Raw genomic sequence first — 14,654 nt, 5'->3', positions numbered from 1 at the left:
TCTCAAATTGTCTTTTCCAGGTGAGCTCGAGAGAAAGCCCTGCGCCCACTGCGGTGAGTTGCAGCAGTGAACTTTGGGCTCCGCAGGGAGGAGGAAGGGAAGTTGAGAAGGACTTTGGACCCGGTTGCCTGGCTGGCTGTCTTCCTCATGGGTTCCCCCAGCCACCCCAGCAGGGACTGCTCCCAGGTCATTGATCACAGCCATGTTCCCGAGTTCGAGGTGGCCACCTGGATCAAAATCACCCTCATCCTGGTGTACCTGGTTATCTTCGTGGTGGGCATCCTGGGGAACAGTGTCACCATTCGGGTCACCCAGGTGCTACAGAAGAAAGGCTACCTGCAGAAGGAGGTGACAGATCACATGGTAAGCCTGGCTTGCTCCGACATCCTGGTCTTCCTCATCGGCATGCCCATGGAGTTCTACAGCATCATCTGGAACCCCCTGACCACACCCAGCTACACCGTGTCCTGCAAGGTGCACACGTTCCTCTTTGAGGCTTGCAGCTATGCCACGCTGCTGCACGTGCTAACCCTCAGCTTTGAGCGCTACATCGCCATCTGCCACCCCTTCAGGTATAAGGCCATGTCTGGGCCCTGCCAGGTGAAACTGCTGATTGGCTTCGTCTGGGTCACCTCCGCCCTAGTGGCGCTGCCTTTGCTTTTTGCCATGGGAGTGGAGTACCCCTTGGTGAACGTGCCCACTCGCCGGGGACTCACTTGCAACCGCTCCCGCACACGCCACCAGGAGCAACCGGAGAGTTCCAACATGTCTATCTGTACCAACCTGTCCAGCCACTGGACCGTGTTCCAGTCCAGTATCTTCGGCGCCTTCATGGTCTACCTCGTGGTCCTGGCCTCCGTGGCCTTCATGTGCTGGAGCATGATGCAGGTGCTGAGGAGGAGTAAGCAGGGCACCCTGACTGCCCAAGGGCGGCAGCTGCAGCTGAGGAAGTCGGAGAGCCAGGAGAGCAGGAGCGCCCGGAGGCAGACCATCATCTTCCTGAGTGAGTCTGGGGTGCAGGGCCTCCGGGGAGCAGACCTCACCCCCACCCCACCACTGCCCCCGTGGTCCTCTTAACCCAAGCCTTGCCTTATAAGTGTGAACCTAAGTTCACTGAGATTGAAGAGGCAAGGATATAAGCCTCTGGATGTTTCTTCTCTCTGTTTTGGAGACTGGGGTAATGGTCAGAAGAGCACTTGACCGGAAGTCAGAAGGTCTAGGTACGCTCCCCAATGGCAGCTCTGTGACTGCTGGCCAAGTCACAGCTGGCCGACAGCTTAGGGAAAATGGCGATGATAATACTGAGAAATGTGAGGGTCGAACTAGGTAACTTGGGACAGGTGAAAGTCCTCTGAGGACCAAGTTCTGCAGGGCTGGCAGGGAGCATCCTTATCTAGCCCATCTTTGCCCGGGGCAACCTTTCTCAGGCAATTACACTGTGTTCCCATTTTTGTCCTTAGCAGAAACAAGGCTGTCAGGAATACACTCTCCAGCCTGCGACTTTGTTCCCCCAAAGTGGTTTCCTACCCAAGTCTTAAGGAAGTGGAGCTCTCAGACACCCACTTCTCTGGATAGTGCTTGAGTGTTCGTCGTGGTGGGTCTGTTTGTTATCAGAGCACAGAAACATAGCAGGAGTGGGCTGGCTTGTTTGTCTGAATCAGAAAATCTGGCTTCCCAGATTTCCTGCGACTTGACTGATTATCCAAAATACCCAATTTCCATGCAGAGAACTTGGTTTGTTTCCCAAACTTTGGTTGTGATGCAATTATTTTGAGTCAGATCCTTCTGTGTGCCAGGAAGGGAAGGGGCCCGTGATCAGTAGCCCCCCAAGACCTCAGAGGAGAGTCCTGGTGGCCACCCTTTGAGAGACTAGGCTTTCCCAGAAACACGCAAAGTGTACGCAGCAAAGGGTCTTTCGAAATATTTTTTAGCAGAAAGGAGCAAAAGATGTCCTTGTGAGTGTGAGTCAAGGGGGAGTTGATGGAACAAATGTTTCCCTTCCTCCCCAGTCCCTTCTGCAGTGTGGCATCCGAGGAGGAATAAATCATGGTGCTGTTTGTTTTGGTGTGGGAAACCTGAGAAACAGGTTCCAGGGTGAAAGTTAGACAAGAAAGAAAGCTGGGAGGCACTTGAAGAAGGATGACAAGAACTGGGTTTTGGCCCAGCCCTACCCCTGGCTTCCGGTGTGTCTGTACAGTGGGCCTGACTTTATTGTCTGTGCAAAATGAGAGAAGGAGTTTGCGGGTTGGGGATGCCTGATTCTGCATCAGGAGCTGTGCTTCTGACATATTTCCATTTCATAGAGGAGGAATTTCAGACTTAGAACCTAGTTCAAATGCACTTAAGTGCAGCTCCCAGATTTTAACCTTGTTTCTCCGGGGTGCCTCCGAGTTGCCTGTCACTCACCACAAAACAGGCCAAGAAACTGAGAGACAAGTTGTTGGGACAAGGAATAGCAGTTTAATTTGGTAAGCCAGCAGACTGAGCAGATGGTGGACTAGTGTCCCACAGAAACATCTTACCTGAGTTGGCATTCAAGCTTCTTTGTTAAAAGGGAAGGGGTATGGTTGGTTGTTGCAAGCTTCTCTGTTTAATAATTCTTTGTTTTTGCAGCTGTTTGTACAGGTAAGGTTGGTAAGATTATGATGTTCCTATAAACCTGCAATAAGACGAATGTTATTCTGTTCTGCAACTCTTCATATGAATGGGAAAACATTATGTCTTTAAACATTAAAGCCTTGAGAATGGTCCATCCTATATATTTCATGCTAAAGGCAACATTCTTGCAGCAAAAGTGATAGAATACATATGTTAAAGTAAAAGAAACAGATCCAATGAAGAGTCAAGATTTGTTTCTCTGTTATTACAAGGACAGGGAAATAAGTGACTGCCTGTGGCTTTTTCATAGGCTCAAGGGGAAGGGAAAATGAAATAAAGCAGGACTTTGATAAGATGTTGCAACCTTTCTGGAAACCGGAGTAAGGCGTCTGTATCAGGTGACTTTGTCCAGGGACTTAGGCAGGGCACCCAACCGGACTCAATCTCTCTTACCCATTGGTTTCTGCACAAAATATTCCAGGAAGAAACAAGACATTGGATTTGTTTGAACATCTGTTGAAAGACTAGTTCTTCCTTCCCCCATATACCTTTAGGCATGTCTTAAACTGTTAGCAGTAATTCCTACTTTAGTGTGAAGAAATTTCCTTTTTTTCTTTTTTTGAGTACAGGACATTACCTCCCACGCTAATTTGGGAAGTAAGACTCCATTTGACCAAGAACAAAAATAACTGATTTCTCTTTGTTCTCTATTGTACCAATCTCTTTTTATTAATTTTTAAAGAAATTTCTCTCAGTAGATGTCTGTTCTTCTCCTAGTGGGTATTGTTCTAAGTCAAAGTCAGTCTCCAAGTTGTAGTTCTGTTTCCATTCAGACATGAAATCAGAACGTCCCAGACTTTTAGGGAGAGACAAATAGGAACTTGGAGATCATCTCATCCAGTTACTGATTGCTGAGGATGAGTCTGTTCTCTCAGCTGCCCTCATTCTTTCCTTCTCCTTGTCTCCCTGTTTCTTGTAACAACTACGTATTAATCACCCACTGTGTTCCCTGCATAGATTGTTGAATGGCAATCAGGTGCTCAATGTGTGGTAATGTCTTGGGGGAATTTCCCATTTGTATTTAGCCCATTGCCTCTGCAGTAGGTTTGCAGAGCAGTTCTTGCAAATGTCCCCTTCTCCCAATGAATTTCAAAGAGCTTTTGCAAATAGGATCCTCACTAATTAACTCAAGTTAGGAAATAAATTAATGGAATGAAAAGGAAGAAACCATGGTCTACATCCATCAGATTGATACAATGCAGTTTACTTTGTGGGTTTCATAAAACGTATGCTTTGGGGGCATTTTTAACCCAGAACAAATGAAAATATAAATTGTTTACAAATCGCTGAATTTAACATAGTGATTTAGTGGTCCTTTTAGCACTTCAGTTAACAGATGTATCAAATTAAAACAAATATTTGCTCATTTCAAACATCTTTTGCATTTAATGTGAAATGTAAATGACAACACAGCACAAGATGTCTTTGGAGCTCTGGAGGCAATAAAAAAAACAATTAAGGATTCTCTCCTCTCGTTGTTAAAAAATACTAACTTCTGCATAACAGAAGGGAAATTCATAAATCTACCCAAGATGAGGAAGTCTATGTAGAAAATATTATTAATTTTTCCTTTCTGCATCCTTTGCTATTGTGCCTCAGTCTAGCTGAGGTTCTGGGCTGGTAAATAATGAAAACAAATTGGGAAATCTGAATAAGAAAGATGCTGAGACACCTCCTAGCTCTCCAACAATTTGCAGAAGAGAACAATAATAATGTGAAAGTGCACATTTCTGGACACATGAGTGTCCCTTCTTGCCTCCTGTCAGCTCAGTAAGAAATCAGTACTAGACATATTTCTTTCTGTATGGTCACTGCTAACATGACTTGTCGCATGCCAAGACAGCAAGGAGCTGGTACATTTGTCTCTCTATAGTTTAGAGGTTGAGAATATGCAAAATGAGCCTTCCTTTCAAGAGAGTTTCCCAGACCTTCCATCTTGTCTTTCTCAACACTCACCTGGAGTTCTTTGCATTGCCTGGTCCACAGACGTTCATGTTTGTGTTCATTGTACGTGTGGCTTGCTGTCAGATGTCACCCACTCAAAGTGAAATAAGAGTATTTTAAAAGAAGCGTTGTAATTGGTAGCTTCCAAGAGCATGAAGTGATCGGGGCTCGGTTATGGCTACTTTCTAAGGATCTGTAAGGTAGTGATTGTCTTTCAAAGATAGTTATGAATTTTTTTTTTTTTTACAGATAATTGTGAAATTAAAAAATTAAACATCGTGGAGGCTTCTGTTGTTAGTCGCTCAGTTGTGTCTGACTCTTTGCGACAACATGGACAGGTGGCCTGCTGGGCTCTTTGTCCATGGAATTCTCCAGGCAAGAATACTGGAGTAGGTAGCCGTTCACTTCTCCAGGGGATCTTCATGACCCAGGGATTGAACCTTGGTTTCCTGCATTGTAGGTGGATTCTTTACAGTCTTAGCCACCAGGACTCTATAATAAGTACAGTTTTTTTTTTTTTAAATTCTGATTTGCTCTCCCGAGTCAGAGGGAAAAGGAAGGAGGTGCAGAGAGTGAATTGCACATCAGTTTGGGTTGATTGTGGAGAATATGTTGAATATGGACTCTGTCCATCATGTGTATTGGATGGAAAAAAATTGAGAGTGGCCGTTGTACTGAACTATTCTGGAAAAGAAAATTGATGTGTGTCTGAGTATTTGTGGGGTGGGTCAGAGAGAAGCAGGGAGGAGGTCAGAATCATAGCCTCTGGGTCTTAAGATCCCAGATGTGAGGTCAAAGTCACGTGTTCATAGGAGAGATGGAGGAAGCTGAGATGTTGACAATAGCTGGAGTCCAGAGGGAAGGAGGCTCAGGGGGGAGGCGATATATATATATGTATATTTAATTAAAATAAAATAATTATATATATTTATGACTGATTTGCATTGTATGGCACAAACCAACACACCATTGTAATGTGATTATCCTCCAATTAAAAAAATAAATAAAATGGAGTCCAAAATTTCCCATGAAAAGAGGTTTTATTGGGATGTCATTGTGAAAAATAGCAGTGAAAATTAAGAAATTAGTCATATTTTATTAAATGTGGCTTCTAATGATATATGAATTCTTAGAATAACTTTGTTTTTCCAGAATGAAACAAATGCTTTTTGGAGGATGTAATTTTTCTGACAGAAGAGGTCTGATAGCCATTGTGTTTGATTTTCTAGAACAGCAAGCTTATAGAGAAAGCTTTCTCCCAAGAGCTTCTCTTAATTCTTTGCTGTTTAATTCACCCTCATTGAAGCTCCTGTCCTAGCATCATCTCTGTCAATTTCCCCTCCTTTTAGGATTAACTGGTCTAATTCTGCCAGATCTTCGTTTGTCAGTGGCTTGTCATTTGATTCCTGTGTTTCTTCAGCTTTCCTTTCATTGACTTCATGAAATTCTGCACCCTATGTGCAGACCATACGCAGAAATATAATTAATTGAAAAATCAATCTGTATAGCCTTGTGTGTATCAACTGATTACATGGAAATGAATGCCTTAAAATACTCTGAAGAGTCCAAAGAATTTTTAAATAGTTGTTTCTTGACTAGTTTAAATTCTGGTCTTATAATCATGTTCATGTTATTAATTTTCTTAGCAAAGGCGTTTTCTCTGATGTATAAAGGGCTATGCCAACTCAGTCTCTCAGGGAAATATCACCAAAATTAAATTAGTGACATTTTTAATGTGAGAGATTATTTTGACGCAAATGTTTGGATATTTCAAGAAAAAAAAGAGTTTTGCCTCAAGAATTCAGATTCCTACCTCCTCCTTTTACTGGGGTGGATGTGGCTGTAATACATGGTGTTTCACATTTATTTTTCTATTTGTGACGTCTGTCATAAATTCCAAGTGTCCTGCGATCACCCTGGGTAGACAGACATAATGATGCTGTTTTAGTTTTATAATCAGGCTGCCTCAGTGATTTCATTTCTCTGTTGGAGAGATGCATCGTTCCCCTGGAAGGGAATATTGGAAGCCCAGTCCCTGTTCATTAGCCAGTCTGTTCATCTGTCTTAGTTGCATGCCTCTTGGGGGCAAAGTGTAATAAGACAGCGGAGGCCTTCACTGAGCAGTGCATTCAGCTTATTAACGCTAAAACCACTCAGAATAAAAGCCTTTTTACGTGTAGAGACAGCACGGAGCAAGAATATTGAATTGGGTGTCAAGGAGCCCTGTCTCGCGCCCCTAGGCAAGTTCCTCTGACCCACCACTTGGATGTCATCTCTCTCCACCTTTTCCTTCTTTCCACCTCCCCTGCTGATCTGCAGCCCTGGACGGCCCAGCTGACTCTGCTTCTACTTCTTGGCTGCATACTGAACCCTGGGGATAAGGTTGGTCACCTGCCGCTGTGAGTCCTTGTAAGTCGATGTGCTCAGCCTCACCTGGGCCCTGCTTGCTGCTGGCACCTTCCTTTGCAGGGACCTTCAAAGAACTTGAGCTCCTGAAGTCCCTTTTCCGCTTTGAGGGACCTTGACTGGATGCGTCACCACTGGAGGAGTGTCTGCGTCTACCCTTAGCTAGGGAGATCATGCTGCAGCTGCTGGGGTCCCACTGATGCCCTCGTTCCCAGCCACATGTGTTCAAGTCCCTTAGTGGCTTCCCATGGCTCCGAGGTCACAGATCAAAATCCTTAACACAAGGACCTCATGGTCAGCAGCTTCATGGCGTGTGTTTCTCTGGTTGTGTTAGTCAGCTGGAGCGTCATGACAAAATACCAAAGGTGGCATGGCTTAAACAGGAGACACTTATTTTCTCATAGTTTTGGAAGCTAGAAACTGGAGAGCCAGGAGATGGCAGGGATGGTTTCTGGTGAGACTACTACTTCGGTTTGCAAATAGCAGCCTTCTCACGGAGTCCTCATGGGCCCTTGCTCGGTGGGAACAGGGACAGTGATTTCTGGTATGGTTTCCTTTTCTGATAGGGAAGCTAGTCTAATTGGATTAGAGCCCAGTGCGTCTGATCTTGTTTAATCTTAATTACTTCCCTAAAGGCTCTGTCTCCAGACATTGTCACATTGTGGGGTTAGGGCTTCACCCCATGAATTTGAGGGGCACAGTTCAGTCCATAACACCACTTAATTGCTCTGCCCCATGCCCCCTCCTTCAGTTCTTCAGTGGACCATGGCCAGGCTCCGCACTTTCACCATCTGGTCTTGGCATGTGTTGTTTCCTTTGCCTGAAATGCTTTTCTGCCTTACTCCATGCTCTACCTCACCCTGCCAGCCCCTTCACCAAATTAGCATTTTCAGATCTCCCCTGGGAAGCATGGCCCATCCTCCTTGACTTGATTAAACCTCCCTTGAAACAAGACTCAACAGTTATAATTTCACATTTAGCGGTGAAATCATTTGATTGATGTCTACTTTCCCTCTCATTCTTCGAGGGCAGGAGCTATTCTTTACCTTCCACTGTGCTTCATCCATAGCTCAATGCCTGGCACACAGCAGAAGTGAAGTCGCTCAGTCGTGTCTGACTCTGTGTGACCCCATGGACTGTAGCCCACCAGGCTCCTCCGTCCATGGGATTTTCCAGGCAAGAGTACTAGAGTAGGTTGCCATTTCCTTCTCCAGACACAGCAGATGTTCAATGAAAAATTGTTGACTGAATAAATACTTAAATGTCCCTGAGCTTGGGATTGGAAATGCTGTTCTGTTTATCCTTGGGCATGCATTCCTCTGGAAATTTATCATTCCTCACAATTTTGGGGATTAGTCCAAACCTAAAGGTGCTCTTTTTTTTTTTTTTAAGACTCATTTTTCTTTAAAAACTTTTTTTTTTTTAATTTAATTTTGACTGTGCTGGGTCTTTGTTGCTGTGTGGGTTTTTCTCTAGTTGCAGAGAGTAGGAGCTGCTCTTCATTGTGGTGTGGTGGCTTCTCGTTGCAGAGCATGGGCTTTAGGGCTCTCAGCCTTCAGTAGTTGTGGTTTTGGTACACAGCTCAATAGTTTTGGTACACAGCCTTAGTTACTGTAAGGCACGTGGAATCTTCCTGGACCAGATATTGAACCTGTGTCTCCTGCATTGGCAGGGGGATTCTTTCCCACTGAACCACCAAGGAATCCCAAGATGCTCTCTTGAAAGTGATCCGATTTGGCCCAGGCCAAAAGTGAAGTGAAATATCTGAAAAGTGAAGATATTGTGGAGGACATTAAAGATTTTCTCTCTCTCTTGAGCCAAGGAACAGTCTGTGTTAATCAGCCCTTAAATGTCAGCGTTCACCATATGTACCTGCCAAGAGTTACCTTACAGTGAAAGTGATTAGGGTACTGTTTAGCAGTCCCTGTTACACTCTGTTTAACCGGATGGTAATGGAATAAGACACCTTGAAAAATTACTTCTTAGCAGGCCCTTTCACCACTTGTTGATAAGAGGGGCCTCAGGGTAATGGAAAGAGGATGAAGTGGGGGAAATATTTTAAAAGCATTCAATCAATGTGTTGTTTTTTTAAAATATTTGTTTATTATTTAGCTGCGTCAGATCTTAGTTGGAGCACGTGGGTTGCTGTTGAATGTGGGGTCTTTCATTGTGGTGTGTGGGTTCCTGTCATTGCAGCAGGCAGGCACAGGCTCAGCAGTCACAGTGTGGGCTTAGATTCTCTGTGGCATGTGGGATCTTAGTTCCCCGGACAGGAATCAAACTCACATCCCCTGCACTGGAAGGTGGATTCTTAACTATTGGACCACCAGGGAAGTCACTAACCAATGTTTTTTATTTCCCCCTTAAATTGCATTTGTTTGCAGCCATCTCCCTTAAATCTTAACCAGAAGACTTGCCACCCCAGGGAAGTCAAGAAGCAAGTGCTGCCTTGTCCAAAGGTATTGTTTTCAATTTTGAAAAGCTGAACTGGAAGAAGCTAGGCTTCTTGACCTTTTGACGAGGCAGTTGTCTTCTAAGCCTTCAGGAGGCGGCAGGAGGATCGCTAAACTCTGTAGCTCTCCCTTTCCCATGTAACCAGCGGTAGACGAGATCTACCACCATACAGCTTGTTCCAGAGAAGACCATAGCTAAAAGGTTTGCCATGTCTCCTTGGAAGTCAGTGAAGGGCTATGAAGGGGTGAAGATGCATAAAGATGTGCTGCTGCTCTTAAGGTGATAGCATTTGTCACACGGCAGTTGAAGTAAACATAAAGGCCTGGTGATGTTCCCAGAGTAGAAAAGAGACAATCCTTTGTGGGGACACAGTCCTGCCAGAGCAGCTGGTGCCAGTTAGTTCTTCCTGCCGTTATCCAGGTCCCTGGCTCTTGGCTTGTCCAAGTCTTGCTGTCGCTGCAGCCTTCTGTGGCCAGAGAATGACTGCTTCCATCCAGCTCCTCGCATGTCCCCAGGATGGCAGCCCCAACTGGCCCCATATCACACAGGCTCTGGTTAGAAGCTGGCTCGGTCATAGTCACTCTGACTCCGTGGTCCCAACCTTTTAGGCACCACCAGTTTCATAGAAGACATTTTTTTCCACGGACCCATGGGAGGATGGTTTCGGGGTGATTCAAGTGCGTTACATTTATTGTGTACTTTATTATTATTACATCAGCTTCTCCTCAGATCATCAGGCATTGGGTCCTGGAGGCTGGGAACCCGTGCTCTAACTTATTCCATTCTTCAATGACAATTTCAAGTCCCCACTTCTTCCTTGAAGCCTTTCTACACTGACCTTCCTATGAGTAATGAGCCATCTGAGGCCCCTTTTCTCAGATAGCATCACAGGTGTTGTCACCCAATTATTCTTGGGGCTCCTGGAGATCAAGGACTTTGCATACCCGTATTTTTTCAAACTTCTCTACTGGTCTGGGTACACAGTGGCTGTGAGTGGCTTCATGTTGTTGTTTAGGCAAGCATACTGGAGTGGGTTGCCACGTCCTCCTCCAGGGGACCTTTCCTACCCAGGGATCGAACCCATGTCTCCTGCATTGACCTATTCTTTACCGCTGAGCCACCTAGGAGGAGCTGCTTCTAAGGGGCAGGAATTGAAATTCCCCAACGGTGGCTGCTGCCCTTGGGTAGAAGGGAGATTGCACAAACTATGATCCTCAGGAAGTCACTTTGGCTCTACCTGCCTTTCCCCCCCTGCCCTGTGGTAGGCAGAAATCTGAGATGGCTCCTAGAATTCCTGACCCCCTGTGTACGTACACCTGCTCCCACTTATTCAGTCAAACACTAATCAAGGCGTTGCAGTGAAGGGATTTTGCAGAAGTAATTAAGTTCCCAAATCAGTTGACCTTAAAATAGGGAGATTTTCTACATGGGTTTAATCAAGTCACAAGATCCTTTAAATCTAGGTCTCGGAGTCAGATACAGGGCATGCTGGATGGGTGGGAGGTAAGAGAAATTTTCCACTGCTGGCTTTGCAGATGTGTGGAACCACTGGCAGGGAATGTAGGTGGTCCTGAGGAGCTGAGAGCCAGCAAAGAAATGGGGATCTGAATGAACTGAGAGGTGCATTTCACCCCAGAGCTTCCAGAAATAACTCAGCTTGTCTGACCCCATGAGACCCAGAACAGAGGTTCCAGCCATACTGGCTCTGGAGTTGTGATCCACACAACTATGAGATAATAATTCAGACACTAATTTATATTAGTTTGTTATGTGACAATAGAAAACCTACATTCTCTGAACTCTGATAAGGGGGCTCCAAGGTAAACACTTCTCCTGCCTTAGTTATATCTTCCAAACCTAATTTCTGGAAACGTCTCTGTGAAGAGTCCCACCTTCTAAGACCTTTACCCAAGGCCCAGCCATTCCTGAATTCACCCACCATTTATTAACATCTGCTAAGGCTCAGGGATTAGGAGATTTACCATGATCCAGGGCACCATGGAATTTTCTCTGGAATTTTCTCTTGTTTGAGGAGTTCAAAATTTGCAGATTTGAGCCCATAAGCTAGAATTTTGAGCCCCTAGGTCCTTTGGTTGTCAAAGAGGAGGACTGTAGTGGGTTCATCGTTTAATGATCATTCTTCAAGTAGCTCTTTTTTCTCAGAGCCTGGCGCTTAGACGGTGCTGAATAAATGTTTGGTGAATCAGTGAATGTCTGGGCAGCTTTGCTGCTCACCAGGGCAGATTGCTTACATTCTTCATCATTTATTAATAGCTTCAAAAAAAAAAAAATGGGGGCAGACAGTGGGGACCAACCACAGTGATGAAAGCAAGTCTGAGAAAGAGAGATGTCTCGCTTAAGGTTTCTGCCAATTGAGAAACCAGACAAAATTTCCTATTTGCACTTACTGTGTGTAAGAGCCATTCTGGCAGACAGGCACCTGCCAGACATCTCATCACGCTGCTTTGCACACCTCAAGGGTGGCTGGGTGGCTGGAGAGCAGCGGTGGTACCGTAGTCGGGCAGACGGGGATCAGGAGGCTGCAGCATCCAATTGCTACTGTACTTGTCACATGTCTAACTGGCTATGAAACCAAAAGCGTGCAGACATGGGAGTCAAGCCCAGTTGGGAGGGATGAAGTTCACTGAATTTGTAGAGAAAATCCATCCTCTTTCTCTAGTGAAGTGGAAAGAATCCAGTTTACCTTAGAAATAAGACACTGCACACAGGGTGTTGGGGTAGAACCAAGGTCATTTGGTCTCTGGCTTTTATATATTATTAGTTTTTGGAAGACATGATATACTCAGCAGAAACGAAGCTTTCTGAGAAATTTATGGGTCGACTTTCTATGTGCCTCAATTCTGAAGGATTAAATATCATGTTGAACTGACGGCTGCATATTTTATATATTTAGAGGACAGTGGCTGTATTGTTATTGTTTTCTAAGCTCAAGTTTGTCTTGACAGGGGAAGCAAGTGAAGTGGTGATTGAAGATTGCTTCCTGGAAGGTGAAAAACTTACATAGAAGTAGCCTATTCTTCTTAGACCTGGAGTTTTTCTCATTACTGTGTCTCTTGAAGGTCTCTTCCTCCAGGAAACCCTCATGGACTGGCTTTACGCTGGTCTGAATTGTCCAGCAGATCTTCATGTTTCATTTTAGTGCTTCATTCATCAAGTATTAGCAAAAGCCTAAAATGTGCATGGTGTCATTAAGACTTTAGAGATCAGAGTGCTGGTTCTCCTCTTTGAGGAGCTCAATATTTCTTTAGTTAAGGCCTCAAAGTCTAGAGGTGAAGACTTGTAGAAAGAATCCTAAAAATACCCTTGATGAAGAGCTGGGGAGTATTGGCTGCTTATGAAGTAAACTGGTTCTTGGCACCAGAATTTTTAATAGGGTGGTTAATTAGACATCACCCACTCCAGAGATGTCCTCTACAGTCTTGATATTCACAATATGGTCCATGGATCAGCAGTATCAACATAACCTGGAAAACTGTAAAATACAGTCTTTGACCACACTCCATACCTATTGAATTAGAACTGCATTGCAAGCAAGTCTCTGTGGTTGCCACATATTAAAAGTGTGAGAAGCACCCATGGGCAACATGTGGAGGGGATTCTTTAACTCAAAAAGAATAAAAAAAGATCAACTTAGAATGACCTAACTCACCATACATAGTAAGAACTAATTAGAGTTGTAATAAGAGCTCTATACAGTCAGGACAAGTGGAAATTTGCTCTATGACATGTAGTCACAAGAAACTTCATATTATTTTGAAAAAAGAAAAACTTAAATCAGGTTCCAAAACCTTCTTTTGCAAGGTGGTGAAAATTCAATCTCAATGAAGTTTGGAGGAAAGTGAAAGAAAGTGTTAGTCGATCAGTCGTGTCCAACTCTTTGCAACCCCATGGACTATAGCCTACTAGGCTCCTCTGTCCATGGAATTCTCCTGGAAAGAATACTGGAGTGGGTTGCCATTCCATTCTCCAGGGGATCTTCCTGCCCCAGGGACTGAACCTGGGTCTCCTGAATTGCAGGCAGATTCTTTACCATCTGAGCCATCTGCTTCCTCATGTTTTATTAAAATTCAAGGGTGCTTATGAGGTGTCCAGAAAATGGAGCTTTTGGCTCTTCCTTCAAAGTAAGTGTTTTGTTCAAAGGACTTCCTATTGTTTCTTCTTCTCTAGCATTCTTCTGCCAAGGCTGATCAGAGTGCCTGAATGGGTCAGCCAAGGGGCTGGCCTTTATATTTCCTCTCTATTCCTTTCAACGTCACCATCATGAGGGTGGAGTTATCCTTGCTTTTCGGAATTGCCCAAGGTCATCACCCATGGCAATTTGAACTGTGGTCTGACTCCAGAGTCCACATTCTATATGTCTTCTTTGGAAAAATGTCTATTCATGTCCTCTGCCCTTTTAAAAATTGGATTGTTTGCCTTTTTGATGTTGAGTTGTAAGAATTCTTTGCATATTTTGGATATTACTCCTTATCAGATATATCATTTCCAAGTATCTACCCCTATTCAGTAAGTGGCCTTTTCACTTTGTTGTTAGTTTCTTTCTCTGTACAATACTTTTTAGTTGGATGTAGTCTCACTTGTTTACTTTTGTTTATATTGTCTGAAGAGACAGATTCAGAAAATATTAAGGCCAATGTCAAAGAGCATACTGCCTGTGTTTTCTTCTATAAGTTTTATGGTCTTTGGTATTACATTTAAGTCTTTAATCCATTTTGAGTTTATGTTTAGATATGGTGTGAGAAAGTAGTCTGGTTTAATTCTTTTGCATACAGTTGTCCAGGTTCAATAAAGGACAGAAGTGGTATGGACCTAACAGACGCAGAAGATATTAAGAAGAGGTGGCAAGAATACACAGAAGAACTGTACAAAAAAGATCTTCATGACCCAGATAATCATGATGGTGTGATCACCCACCTAGAGCCAGACATCCTGGAATGTGAAGTCAAGTGGGCCTTAGAAAGCATCACTACGAACAAAGCTAGTGGAGGTGATGGAATTTCAGTTGAGCTATTTCAAATCCTGAAAGATGATGCTGTGAAAGTGCTGCACTCAATATGCCAGCAAATTTGGAAAACTCAGCAGTGGCCACAGAACTGGAAAAGGTCAGTTTTCATTCCAATCCCCAAAAAAGCTCAAACTACCACACAATTGCACTCATCTTACACTCTAGC

At 44.2% G+C, this 14,654-nt stretch overlaps 1 protein-coding gene across 4 annotated transcripts in view; it reads left to right on the top strand.

Annotated features, from left to right (window-relative positions):
• Window positions 1-14,654, top strand: part of GPR39 (G protein-coupled receptor 39) — a 384,835-nt gene that overhangs the window by 136,425 nt on the left and 233,756 nt on the right. For all 4 annotated transcript variants that reach the window (XM_043894069.1, XM_043894071.1, XM_043894070.1 and 1 more), the window contains one exon: window positions 21-1,003. In XM_043894069.1, coding sequence (XP_043750004.1) covers window positions 148-1,003 — 856 coding nt within the window. In that variant the 5' untranslated portion in view covers window positions 21-147. The remainder of the gene's footprint in view (window positions 1-20; window positions 1,004-14,654) is intronic.

The sequence above is a fragment of the Cervus elaphus genome, chromosome 33 (assembly GCF_910594005.1).
Source record: "Cervus elaphus chromosome 33, mCerEla1.1, whole genome shotgun sequence".
In the NCBI taxonomy this organism is placed as follows: domain Eukaryota; kingdom Metazoa; phylum Chordata; class Mammalia; order Artiodactyla; family Cervidae; genus Cervus; species Cervus elaphus.
Note: the sequence above shows the minus strand (reverse complement) of the source record. Positions and strands in the feature narration are given on the sequence as shown.